General features: G+C 44.6%; 1 protein-coding gene across 17 annotated transcripts in view; it reads right to left on the bottom strand.

The window, feature by feature from the left end:
• Positions 1–13,767, bottom strand: part of Nin (ninein) — a 102,421-nt gene that overhangs the window by 44,322 nt on the left and 44,332 nt on the right. For all 17 annotated transcript variants that reach the window (XR_015045227.1, XR_015045228.1, XR_015045226.1 and 14 more), the window contains 5 exons: positions 7,496–7,535; positions 5,945–6,135; positions 1,615–1,761; positions 834–1,001; positions 294–430 (listed from right to left, as the gene is read on the bottom strand). Coding sequence is in view for 14 of the 17 variants with exons in the window: in XM_085830408.1 (XP_085686534.1) it covers positions 294–430; positions 834–1,001; positions 1,615–1,761; positions 5,945–6,135; positions 7,496–7,535 (683 nt within the window). In the remaining 3 variants the exon portion in view is untranslated. The remainder of the gene's footprint in view (positions 1–293; positions 431–833; positions 1,002–1,614; positions 1,762–5,944; positions 6,136–7,495; positions 7,536–13,767) is intronic.

Below are 13,767 nucleotides of genomic sequence, written 5' to 3' on the forward strand. Positions count from 1 at the left end.
AAAAAAAAAAAAAAAAAAAAAAAAAAACCCTCTCATCTGGCTCGCCTCAGTACAAACACAAAACCAAGACAACCAAAACGAAACCCTCCCCAAACAAAAAGGCTTTCCACGTTTCCCTTCACATGCTGCAGTCAATCAGAGCCCCAGCGCAATTCCCTTCAACTCAGGAGGGTAACTGTTTAACAGTCAGAGATGGAAGACGGCCACACTGGCCTGTGGGTGGGGAAAGGTGCCTGGTGATATGGGAGACACATGTAAAGGAAACAGACCAGCGAACCTTCTGCTCAACTTACAACAAGTGCCGGATCTCAGCCTTGAAGCTAGCTAGTGCTGCCTGGTGAATGCCATTCTTGGTGACCAAAAGTTCATTCTCAAGAGCCAGCGTCAGCTCTGTCAGGTTGATGTTTCCATCCAGGCTGAAATCCAGGGCCTGAGAATCAGAACAAATGGCAGGCCCAGCTTCAGAAAGTGTGGAGGCAGACTGAAGCCAGGCTAGAGACCAGGCTGGTCCCTCTCCTTAGGAACAGCTTTCTTACAAAAATCAAGGTCGGCTGCTTGTATCTTCCAACATCCCTTCTGACATTGTAAAGAAACGCAGTAGGGTAATTTCAAACCTTGCCGCCCAAAGATGAGTTAAGAGCTTTCCTATTTTTAACTTGAGGTTAAAAAACATGGAGATACTCAGCTGCAGGCTTCTATCTAACACAAGCAGGAAAAATTACCTCATTTCTGAGATCTCACAAACATTAAGTCAGTAAGGATAAAGCAAGTCAAATCAGTTTCAAAAGATAAGCTGACATCCCCTTCCTAGATTGCTAGTGCAGCTGCCAGACCTTCAGAATCTCCTGACTGTTCTCAATGCCTTCTTCCTGCCAGGTGTCCAGTATCCTCTCCACAGACGCCTGGCCCATCCCGTCATCCAAGCAGGAGAAGACCCGGAAGCCAATGGTACTCGTCATTGCTGACGAGGTTGTGGTCCGCCGTCCACTCTCATCGAAAGACTGGAAGAAGAGAAGAGTCTCAAGTAAACTGAGTCGGACCCCAGAAATTCAGCTAGATGCTGAGCAAGACTGGGACTGCCCAGTTCTAGCCACAGAGAACAGAAGTTAATTTATACTGTCAGAATGGAGACTGCCATGCTGTGCCTCTGATCTCTGGTTCTCAGTGAGTCAGTCAAGCCTACAACCTTAGCAGAGAAAACTGTTCTGGGAGATTCCTCACAATAGATGAGATGAGATGGTGTCTACTTGACACCAGGTTTCTTCATCACTGTCATCAAGAGGCATAATTAGCGGCCTTCACACACTGTCATTTATGGCCATTTCTCAAACCATCCTTTTCTTTCAAACGGCTTAGTCTTTCTCATTCTCTGAATACTTTTTTCTTCATGGTATTTTGCTTTAGACAGCGAATTAATTCATTCAGAATTACTAAATGAATTTTAAACATCTATTCTGAAAGAAAATGTTCTGTTGGTTCTTCTTTTCTAAGACAGGGTCTCGCTATGTAGCCCAGGCTAGCCTCCAGCTTGTAGTGCTGTTCTCTACCCTGCCCATTGTGCTGAGATCATAGGTGTGTGCCACCACACAGAGGCTCTGTGCACTGATCTCTTACCTGCATAGAGAGATGCCGTTTCAGTTGTCTATAGGGAGTAGATGCTGATGGTGTGAGGGATTTTCCAGTCTTAAACAGACCATAGAAAAAGTCTTCCACACTCATTGTTCCATCGGGATCAAGGCTGAGAAACACCTCTTCCAGCATCTAAGAAAGAACAATCACGTGTTTTAAACACACACAAATACCACATGCACAGCACACTTCTGGCCAGCAGAAATTCATACCACTGCTACTCCAAAAGCCCAGACACATAATGTTGTCTCTATTCTTATTTAAAAGAATTTCCTTCTCTAGAAATGGTGACTTCCCCTCTCACTCAAATGAAATGAAACCCCATTTCTAACATCTCCATAATCTTATGCAGTTTAGCAATCAACTGTTTCCTCCCCCCCCCCCCGCCCCCACCCCATTCATTCTTCCAGGTCTGGCAGCCTTAAATGTCACAAGTATTATTATTATAAATGTTTTTTAAAATTACTTAAAACATACAGATTCTCACAATTTTGACAAGACGTTAGTTAAAATGTTAGAAGCCCTAAGTGTTCTAAGTGATAACTGGCTCGTGCTGAAGTTTTCAAATTGGCATGTGACGGTTAGTGCTAATTGTCAGCTTGACAGGATTTAGCATCACTTGGGAGACTTCCAGCCATGTCTGTGGAGGATCATCTCGACTTTGGGAAGCTCTGCCCATTGTGGCTGGGGTCCTGGGCTACCCAAGCGGAGAGAGTGAGCCGGCCGGCAGCTTGCATTCATCATTACCTGCTCCTGTGAGTGTGATAACCAGCTGATTCAAGTGCCTGCTGCCTTAACTTCCAGACCACGGTGGGCTGTGCTTTGAATGGTGAAACAGAATAAATCTGTGGTGGTTTGAATGAGAATAGCTGCCATAGGTCCATATATTTGAATGCTTAGTCCGCAGTGGAAATGTTTAGGGAGAGTTAGGAAGTGTGGCCTCGTGGGAGGAGGTGTGTCACTTAGGTTTCAAAAGTCAGGTTATAGACTCACTCTCTCTCTCTCTCTCTCTCTCTCTCTCTCTCTCTCTCTTTCTCTGTGTGTGTGTGTGTGTGAGAGAGAGAGAGAGAGTGTCTGTCTCTCTGTCTCTATCTCTGTCTCTGCCTTCTACCCATAGATCAAGACATAAGCTCTTAGCTGCTGCTCCAACCCTATGCCTGCCTGCCTGCCTGTCATCAGGCTCTGTCATGATGTCATCAGGCTCTGTCATGATGATTGTAGACGCACCCTCTCCAACTAAATGCTTGTGTAAGTGGCCTTAGTCATGGTGCTTCGTCACGGCAATGGGACGGCGGCAAAGATCAAATCCCTTTCTCCCTTAAGTTGCTTTCATCAGAGCAGTTCATCCCAGCAACAGGAGAAGAAACTCAAGCCGCATGCTAGCCCAGCAAGTGTGAGCTGGGGCAGAGTGCAGTGACGTTCCTTAGAACATCCTGAAGTTATATTTTCATGCGTTAGCCCAGGAAAGAGCAAGAGTGGGTTACAGTGATCTTGTGTGTGTGCAAAAGGAGGTCTCAAGATGTAGACAGAGGAAGGAGTTTGACTCTCCATTTTGCGCTCTCTGATAGCCATCCTATAATTTTCATCTTATAACAGGGAATGTGGAGGCTTGTTAGAGAGACAGTTTGTTCCTGAGTCCCACAGGAGAAAAAGTAGCGTGAGTCACAGAAGCCACAGACAGGAGGAAAGGCACAGACATTTTACTGAGACTCTCTCTTCCCTCTGTGTGGTAAGTGTATTGTGGAACAGGTCTTCAAGAACAGAACAGAAATCAAACAGATCCTGTAATACACACTGATGCGGTAGGCTAAGGGAAGGGCCTGCGACTGCATTGCTAACCAGCTCCCTCGTGATGCCTGGGCCACGGAGAAGCAAGAAGACAGAAGACTGACAACTTTTATTTCAAGTGCTTTATGCCAATTCATAGGAAACATATGTCTTGTTTGGGAGAGGATTCTGAGGCAAGGAAATTTCTAGAGGTTGGAAATCTGGGGAAGAAACCAGTTCTGACAGAATCCTGTGATTGGTGGCATTTGGGACAAGATGCTGAGGTTGCCAAAAAGCCTTCAGCTGTTCTGTCTCATTCTCACCAGTCAAAAGAACGATGTCCTAGTGGAGGTGGCTTTCAGGACCATTCAACCAGAAATGCCCACAATATCCAGACAAAGCAATGGACTATGTCCTTATTGCTGGCCTGACCTTAGCCAAATCAGTGAACTTTCTACGTGGCCTGATCACCCATCACTTAATCCATCAGCTTGCCATAGTAGACTCTTGCCAGTTATTTTAAGTCAGAGCTCAGGATGAGAAGTGTTGGGTAAAAGGATGTAAATTTAGAAAGGACTCAAGAGGACACAGGTTACCTGAGCAACCGAGGTACCAGCCCTCTTTGGGAACAAGGGCATTTTCATTTTCCACACTGGCCAGGTCTGTGGGTGGCTGACTTCCCAGTGTGTAGGCTGTGAAACATGTACCAGAATAGGGTCCAAGAACTGGGACACCACAGTGTCCTGGGAGGTGATGGGAGTGGCCGAGGCATGGAGGCTTCAGACATCAGAAAGTGGTGAGAACTAAGCTAGATCAGCATATGGTCTCCTGTGGTCTCCAGAGGAGATGACTGTGGCTCACTATTATAAAAAAATACTTAGGGGAAAAATTCCAATTTCAAAGAGTGTACCTCAAAGTTCAGCTTTTAAAATACTGGAACCAGTCAAACAAAGTTATCCTTGGGTTTGACGTGGCCTCGAGGGAGCTAGCCTGCCTACTCTGCCTTCTTGGCTGTCTTCACTTAGAGAAAGGAATGAGGGGTGTGACTTTCAGAGAGAGCTCATCTACTTCTCCATCCCACCCCCCCCCACAAAAAAAGGGGGCCAGCAGTGATCTCACAGGCTTCCTCTGCAAAGGGCTGACAGAGTTCAAACGGCTCTCAGGTTTAAAGTTCTCCAGGACCCCAAGTTCTATGCGAATCACTCAGTTCCTCTGGGCTAAGAACTGAGAAGTGCAGGGCACCTCCTCGTTCCTCCTGGTGGGAGGGGGTGAAAACACTAAGCAGGCGCAGGCTTGATGAGCAATGCCTTAATTCCAACAGCACAGGGAAAGAACTGAATGTGTCCCTTGTATCCAGTTCTTAGGAGTTCCCTGCAGAAGAGGACGCCAGCTCCGTGTGAGTGGCGGCGGTTTAGATTTCAAAAATTGTCCTCGGATCAGTAACTCAAGTTTGTGCAATGTTTCTTGGGAAAACACAAAACAGAAAACAACCCAAGACTCTTTGTACTGGACTGGTTCAGAAATTAGGACAATTAATTTAATTTTATGACTCAATAGCCACCGTTGAAAAATAAATGGGTTGCTGGGATATTCCAAAGGTTGTCAGGGGGCTTATATAATGGTCACATCATATGAGAAAAAGAAAAAAAAAAACACTAAAAAACAAATTTTTCTGCAAGTCAGGCTATTTGGCAGGTTTTAAAGATCGGCCTCTTTCTTGGTTAGGAATATGCTACCACTTTGTCCCGAGGAGGCAGCCAACGTGGTATCAGATGTCATTATAATCAAAGATTCTGGAGCAATGACTGTATTCCTAACTCTAACTGCCCCTAATCTTTATTTGTAGCTTTCTAAAAGACACGTCCTAGAATTACAGGTTTTTCTGTATAGCTTCACGGCTAATCACACATCAATCCTAACAATCCTCCCATGATTCTTCAGCAAAAAGGGAAAACAGAATCTTACATCATAAACTCTCTGGGGCTTGAAGACATTTTGTGCTATCAAAACTACCAAGCTACCTGGCCCCATTTCCTCATAGCCAGAAGCTGGCTGTTCTATATAACCAAGGCTCTCCTCACACCAGCATGATGTAAACTTCAAACCACAGCTAGAAAGGCAGCCTGTCCTGTAGGCTCTAGCCTACCCAAGGGCCCAAAGATGACACTGAGAACTTTCCAGAACTGAACATGCAGCAGGCTGGCTTTCAGAGTTCTCCTAACTCAAGCCTGAGGCTCTCTTCATCCCTCCCCTGCATTCTCCCATGTTTTACTGTTTGGTTTGGTTGATGCGTCTCATGTGGAGTGACATACTTAGCACAGTAGGTGACCATACTATACATTCAGGAAGTTCAGCCACATTAGCCTTGATTTCTGCCACAAAACACGACTTCCCCAAATCTTGTAGAATGTCTTTTTAGGGAAAAAAAAAAAAAGCAAGCAACAAGCAAGCTGTATCTCTAATAAGGAGGTCACAGTGCAGCTCTTCCCAGCCTGGGGGCAGACATTATTCTCATTATTCTTAAATCAGACCCCAGCCATGGGCTTACCGCTCCATCCACATTCTGTAATCCATACTGTTCGCAGATGGAAACCAGCTTCTTCCGGTTCAGGTGACCATCTCGAGTGATCCCCAGATCTTCACAAACCTCTTGCAGTTTCTCTTCTATCCAGTCTGGAGGAGGGCAAGACCCACCATGCGAAGCATTCAGGTCATCTGGGTTCCAAAATCTTAGCTGGCCTAAAATCAAAGCAAAACCTGTGTTGTCCCCAAAGGACTTGCACAGAGTCAGTGCCTGCTATGGAAAGGCATCCTTGGAAGGCAATTCTTTCGATTGTTTTTTTATTCTTTTGCATGCCTGAGTGTTTTGCTTGCGTGCGTGTCATGTATACATACATAGAGTGCTCACAGGGGTACTAGAGTTACAGATGGTTGTGAGCAGTTATGTGGTACTGGAGAGCGACCCTGGGTCCTCTGGAAGAACAATTAATACTCACAACTGCTAAAGCCATCACTCCAGCCCCATAATGAACACTGTATGAGATGACTACAAATGTTGACCCACTCTGATTTAGTTGAAGTCCAAATGTAAACTGAAGGCAGTTTTTGCTCTGGGACAATCACCCATGAGAAAGAAACACTATCTCATACACATGAGGTCAGATGCCGCAACTGGGGCTTTCCAAATGCTTCCTTTCTGCCGTCTTTCTGGGCTAAGTATCACAGCACCTTTTCCTGGGAAGGAAGCAACTGTAATGAGCCGCTAAAGTTCATCTATTTTCCAAATCAGAAACCCGAGACTCACTTGAAAGAAAAGGCTGTGAACTGTGAGTCTGTTAGCATCTGTGGATGTATGCTAGGTTCTGTTTAACAGCAGGGTCAAACTACTTATTCAAATGCCAAGACTGCTTGTCCTGCATTAGCCACCCTGCTTCTGAACTAGCAATGCGAATGTGAACCAGTGAAGTCACTGCTTAGACTTGGGATACTTGTGGGCATGATTTTATGTGCCTGGGAGAACCATGGAAGGCTGGAAGGGCGCTCAGTGTCATTCCTGATATTTATTGACAGAATTTAAACCCATTACTGTACTATTATCCCAGGCTGGAGAGCCAGAGAACACATTGTTTTAATTATACTTATCCACACTTCATCTGGGGGTTAGGCAGGAACGTGAGCTGAACCACAGTGCCATCTGGTGGCCACATGATTGTTGTGTTGTACTTCATAGTCTATCTATAAATACTTCATAGTATATCATCTATACATCTATAGATACAAGTTGGGCATATTGGAGATGTTCACGAGCCCCTTTGACAGTCTGCACTACAGTCGTCTTTTATACATGGACTGCTATATAGTTGCTGCCATCTTTCCTACAGTGTTAATAGCCAGGGTTTGAAGAGTATGAAGTGTCACTTGGAAATGATTTTTTTTTTTTTTTTTTTTTTTTTTTTTTTGTCTGTTGCTGATGGTCCTAATCTTAGCATATCACTTCCTTCTAGTGCAAGAAGGAGGAAAGCGGTGCACAGAGTGCCTTAGCCATAGCAGCCAGGGCTTTCCCTCCTCAGGTCCCCCAAACCCCACTGCAATTGCTTACCTTCCGCCTCATACTCCTCACTGCGTTGTGTCTTCCAGTGCTAGAGAAGGCAACAGACAATGAGTACACATTTGAACCCAGCCTCTGGACCGCATTTCTCTCTAGCTCCCAAGTCACCATGTGGGTTGGACGCATGACTTTAGCCTTTGAGTCAGAACGGGCTCTTTTCAGTTACCAGACCACCAATCAAGAGGTTGAAACCTCTTGAAATAGACTGATCTTTGCCAACTTTGCCAGCACAAAGTGCTGTCTTTGCATGACACTAGAAGTTGTCTTGTCATTTTTAAGGTTACTTATTCAACAACAGAACCTATTAGAACCCATTAAACCAGCCTAAATGGAATATGCAGAGTTCGCCAAATGTGAATTCAAATTTACAAATTTGTTCTTCAGTGGGTATGTGCTGAGTGATCGATCACCTTCATGCTACATCTTGGAAGCACACACAAGAGCAGCACACACTTATTTCTTGTCCAACAAAGTACATATATAGAAGAGAAGGCAGAAAGATTTTAAAGGCCAGAGAATCAGGGAGTTTACTGCGAGATTGTGTTTTTGAGTAATGTCAGAAGCTACACTCGTGAAGTCTCACCAACATGACCACTTAAACATGAGTTGAACACAGAGGACACTAGTGGACATGCCTCAACCCTACACAAAGAATTACAGACACATAGGGAAAGCTGAGAGAAGGCATTGTCTTCCCGAGGGAAGAGCACACCAAGCCATTACTCAATACCAAACGCTCAGCCCTGAAAACACACACACACACACGAGAAACACTTATATAGATATTCCTAAGTATAACCTTCTCAGTCTTTATAATATCTATGTATATACATCAAGATATGCATGTAACAATAATTAATAAAAAGGGGGACCACAAATTTGAAAGAGAGCAAGGAGAGGTATATGGGAAGACTTGGATCACAAAAGGGGGGGGAATGTAATTATATTATAATCTCAATAAAGTTCACATGCCAATGAAGACATGGGGACCAGAAAAGAGGAGGCAAGACAGAATGGTGACTGAGAAGGACACATCACACGGGGAAGGTGAAGGTTGATGTCCTAACAGTAGCAATGGATGAACTGAGTCCTGACGGTCATCTGAACTACAGACAACAAAAAGAACAGGAGTCCTTAATAATTGCTGAAGAATGGGTTGGGTGCACCTGTCAATGAGAGCAAACACAGATGCAGTCCCACAGGTAGACCAGAAAGCTGAATTCAACGCACTTGTGCTGGTAGTAAATTCATTGACCATAATGGAATTTATTTGAACTAGACACCTTAGCATGGTAAGTTCTGAGTGAGGTTCCTCCAAGGTCAGAGCATGTAGTTTTGTACTGGTAACCTCCCACTCATCACAAGTCTGGAACAAATCCAGCCTTGCTCCACTGGCCAAGTTCTGTATCAATCTTCCTTGGGCCAGTTATAACGTGTAGCTTTGGTTCTCCTGCAAATGGCTTGGGTCTCTCAAACAAGCTGCCTGTTGCTCCTGTCCCACAGGGAGGATCTATGCCAGTGAAGGAAGTCCTGCTGAGAAGACAATTTAACAAACACACAACTCTAATCCACAGGTGTGGTGGCCCTGGCCTAGAGACACTAGCACCCGGAAGGCAGAAGGATAGGGACTAGGAGTTTTGGGTCAGCCTGGACTTTATAATACCCATGGGTAGACTGGACTATCTGAGAACAGTGAGAAGACAAACAGAAGCAAAGCATGACATATAGAAATGAAAACTAGGTTTTTGTACACAGTCCGAAAATTATAAAGTCCTAAAAGGGGAAGAAATACATGGTGTGTGTGTGTGTGTGTGTGTGTGTGTGATTTTTATGAATAAAGTTGCCTTTTATACCAAATAACCAGCCCATTCACTGGGATGGTTAAACTGTAACATGCTAGTTGATTTCTTAGACTTCTGAAATAAACACAGCAGGAAGATAGGCCTAATTAACTCCAGTCTGAAGAGCCTGGATTCCTCATGGCAGATGGTATGCGGTGCAAAAAAAATGCTCACACCAAACACTGTCTTTCAGTAGTTCAAGATGACATGACTTAACATGCTTTTAGGCTACCTTGGCATATCTCCTTCACCCCCCACACTCATTAGGTACCTGACGTGAGCGACTGAAGGATGGAAGAGTTTGTTTCTATTTACAGTTCTCAGGGACACAGTCCATCACTGAAGGGAGAGTATGACACAGGAGCAGGAGACAGGTAGGCACACTGTGTCCCTAGTCAGGAAGCAGAGAGCAATGGAAACTTCCTTCCATTCATGCTGGTGACCTTCTTTTTGCTCAGTCTAGGTCTCCAGCTCATGGGATGGCACTGCCCACAGTTAACATGGTTCTCTTCACTTAACCTAATCTAGATAATCCCTCATTGGCATGCCCAGAGCCTTGTCTCCAAGTGAATTCAGATTTCATCAAGTTGACAGTATTAATCATTATATTCATGGTAGTCATCTCCTCTTCAAGGAGAGGCAAGTGTCTACTACAATTCACAGCTCCTTAGTCCTTAGGGATGCTTAAGAGTCATGGACTCAGCTAAGCTGAAACCTCCAAGTGAAATCCCCAAACAGACTCTGCTGAACTGGAGACAGCCAAAGGTCATGTCTCAAGATGGCTAAGCTAACTGAAGTGCCAAACGGACAGGGAATGGCTGGGACTGGGGCCCAGGTGTTTCCTTGGGTAACAATTTCATGATCTCACTTGTCCGGAATTTCTAGTTAAAGATAGTGCTCTAAGCTTCTAGATGTGTGTGTCCTGGTGAAGCAGAGGGGAGTGGCAGTCAACAATCCTCCAGGGAGCTCCTCAACTACGGTTTCTGATCAGAATTAAACTGCTATTATATATAAGACTTTAAATCCATAGAGGCCCATTGATAAGAGCATCCCAGCTACCAACAGACTGAGCCAAGTGCTCACCCTACTTTGGCACCGGAAATCATACAAATTCATTATTCAGCGTCTCACCCATAACATATTAAATGGAGTTTATGACCTCAGGACCACTGGTCCAAATGAAACTATTAAACACGAGTTGTTCTTCACTTTTTAAACAGTGAACACCGATGGGGAAAAGGGAAGAAAAGTGGTCTCGTTGGGCCCAAACTTTAAAGAGCCTTAGCAGGCACAGAGCATCTTGGAACAAAAAACGAAGCAGCAGCATACACCTTCAGAACATCTTCAGCAACAATTCCAAAGGTGGCAGGGCATGCGTGGCTTCTCATGTTTGCTCACGTATCTCCCCATGCTTGTCAAAATAGTGAGCAAAGCCTTTGAGGGATGAAGATGTTCTCCCATAGTTCCCAGTGTGTCATGAGTCTACAGTCAGGGTGCTACAGCCTCCGTGCATCCATCACTGTCCAAGATCTCTCACTTCTTTCCCCATCTCTCACCCCTAACTAATGGTCTAGCATGGAAGCTACTGCACAGATGTGGAGCTGGGCTGCCTGGGACTGAATCCCCACTTGCTGATAGAGTTAACCTTATGTATGTTGTTTGACCTCTTGGCCTTAGTTTATCTGTAAAATGCAAATAACATAGTACAAATTTGCTGAGGGAATGGCAAAGTGTTTAGCACTGTGCCCCGCACATGCAACTATGAAGTCCTATTAATTTTGTATTGCACGTGTGTATGCAATGCATGTTAAACTTGTGGAATTCTTTCCACCTCTGTATTCAGAATTAAACCATTCATTTGGATATACCTCTGCAAACATCTGTACTTTTTTTTTAAGGGGATTTTTAAAAATTATATGTTCATGTGTATCCATGTCAAATATAAACATGTGAGGTCTGAAGAAGGGGTCAGATCTCCTGGAGTTAGAGTTGCAGCAGCCTGACATGGACACTGGGAACTGAAGTGACAGCAGGGTGGGAGGTGTTCTCTGCAAGAACAGGTCTCTAACCACTGACTCCTGCAGGGATGCACACGACACAGATGGCAGCTCACCTCAGTGCTGTTCATTCAACACTGCACAAGGTTACTGGCACTAAAACCGGGGGCTCATAATCTTCATTACTGAACTGTTGTTACTGAATTATCTAAGTATTTAAGTTATAGCGCTCACCAAGACAATAGCCTAAAGCAGGCCTGTGCACATGTGACTGGCCGCAATGTTCATGGGTATTATTTTTTATAATGAAAATGGCTTTATGTATCAAAATAAAAATATTCACTCTTCAATAAATTTACTTGTTATCTAAAGGCAATTTAAAAAGAGAGAGAGGAGGTAGGAAAGGCCTGGGGGAGGGGGTGACTGGGAGGAGGGATGAATGAATAAAAGAAAATGAGAGAGAGAGAGCATCATGTGCACAAATATGTATGCTGTGACATGTTTATAATGATAAAGTGTTTAAAACAACTTAAATATTCAACAATGTGGCATAAAGCACAATGGTACAACATAATACAGTCATTGAAAGTAATTTAAAAACCATGTAGGACCATGGAAAAGCATTTTAGCAAACGTTAAATGAAAGACCATCACAAAAATGTGATCTGTGCTGTGATCATTGCTGGCAACAAACATTTATACAGCCAGACAAAACAGATAATAAAAACAAGAGACGTTTTAGTTGAGGGTCTATGAGAGAACGATTTTATCTCATCCACTGTTATAAGTGATCTTCTGCAGGGTAAGTAGATACAACGCTCACTGCTCCTTTTCAGCGAGCCCTCACTTACTTAGCTGCAGTGTTTCTGGGTCTCTCCCTTTGGTAAGGTAAGTTACCTTCTGCAGCACGCTGTGGTGGGTGCAGGCTTGGAGGGAAGCCAACGCTGCTTAGGCAGGCAAATGCTAGGGATGCCTCCTGAGCTCAGCAGAGCATGGGACGATCAGAGACCCTCAGTTAAGACCTGCTGTGAGAACCAAACCATCCCAAAGAGAGGTCTCTAAGAGTCCCACACTGGGCATGCTGTGGGCACAGTGCTGGCACTCAGGACCTCTGATCATTTTCCTAAGATCGGTCACACAAGACTCGTCTTGAGACCTTCAATATTCTGTCATGAATTAGGGAGGGGCTCATAAGGCCTCATTTCTTCCCTGAGATTTTACTCAGGGAAGTTAATGGTTATTTCAGGTGGGGAAGACATTTTCTTCAGTGGAATAGCCAGCCACTGGCCAGCTGTCCATTCTCGAATAAGTAACTCCTATAAACAACCTGAATTAAGTGGAAGAGGAGGGTAGTTAGGAATAGGAAGGGGATCAGCGGTGAACATAATAAAAACACAGTGTATATGTGTATGCAAATGCCTGAAATGAAACCCATTATTATGTACAATACACTCTAGCAAATAATTAAACAGTAGCCTAAAACAGCCATGGCTTTTAAACCCCAGGCATCACTTAGCAGGAATGGTTTCTCATAACCTCAAAATAATGGGTGGGCAGGGTGAGGGCTAACAAGCAGAGGTGAACTCTGGGGTGACATTCTCCCCTGCACTCTTCTACGATTTTTGGTAAACTCTGATGAAGCTGGGGTCATCCTGGGGGAAGTGACAAACTCAGCCCAACTGCTCCATTTCATTCCAAGATCACCTCTGCTGGAGACTGCAGTTCCTCACCCGAACGTGACAGAACATGACAGGAGCTCTGCCTCTCCCAAGTCTAAAGGAAGGGTCTGTCCCTTTAAGAGGGAGAGAAGCACACAAAAGCTGAATGTTTGTTATTAAATTTCAATTTTGGAGGGGGTGGGACGGGTAAGGGAAGATTCAATTCATTCACACTTCATTTATTTTTATTCTTGGTGCCTGGAGCCAGAGAGTGCAATTAAAAAGATGGGGGAGGGGCAGTTTAGGAGGTTGGGGGATTAGGTCATTCAGCTACTGAAACAGCCCGCAATAAAAGGATGCATCATTGCGGAACAGGGTCCTTTAATTGCTGATGGTAACAATGCAGAAGTGAGAGTTGGCTGGTGGCCTCTAGACACGGGCTCACCCAGAGCCCTGGAAAGAGTAATCAGGAAAAGTCTAGGAAGGGCAGGAGCAGAGAATCACAAAGGCTGGATGCTGTCGGGGAGCTGAATTCACCAGAAGAGACTGCTATTGGTCCCTGTGAAGCCAGGGGTCCTCTGAGTGGGTGGGTACACTTTGTGAAGGCACTGTTGTCAGTGCATCTTTCTGCACACCTCAGTCACTCAGAACTCGGGAGGCAGAGCCATAGAGAGGATAAAAAGTGAGCAGAGACTGTGTTCTCTGCTCATTCCTGTTACGGCTCAGAAAGGTATTTCACCTACAAACTGGGCATAGCATACCACCTG

Source organism: Mus caroli, unplaced genomic scaffold (genome assembly GCF_978045245.1).
Source record: "Mus caroli unplaced genomic scaffold, Mus_caroli_1 scaffold_14, whole genome shotgun sequence".
Taxonomy (NCBI): domain Eukaryota; kingdom Metazoa; phylum Chordata; class Mammalia; order Rodentia; family Muridae; genus Mus; species Mus caroli.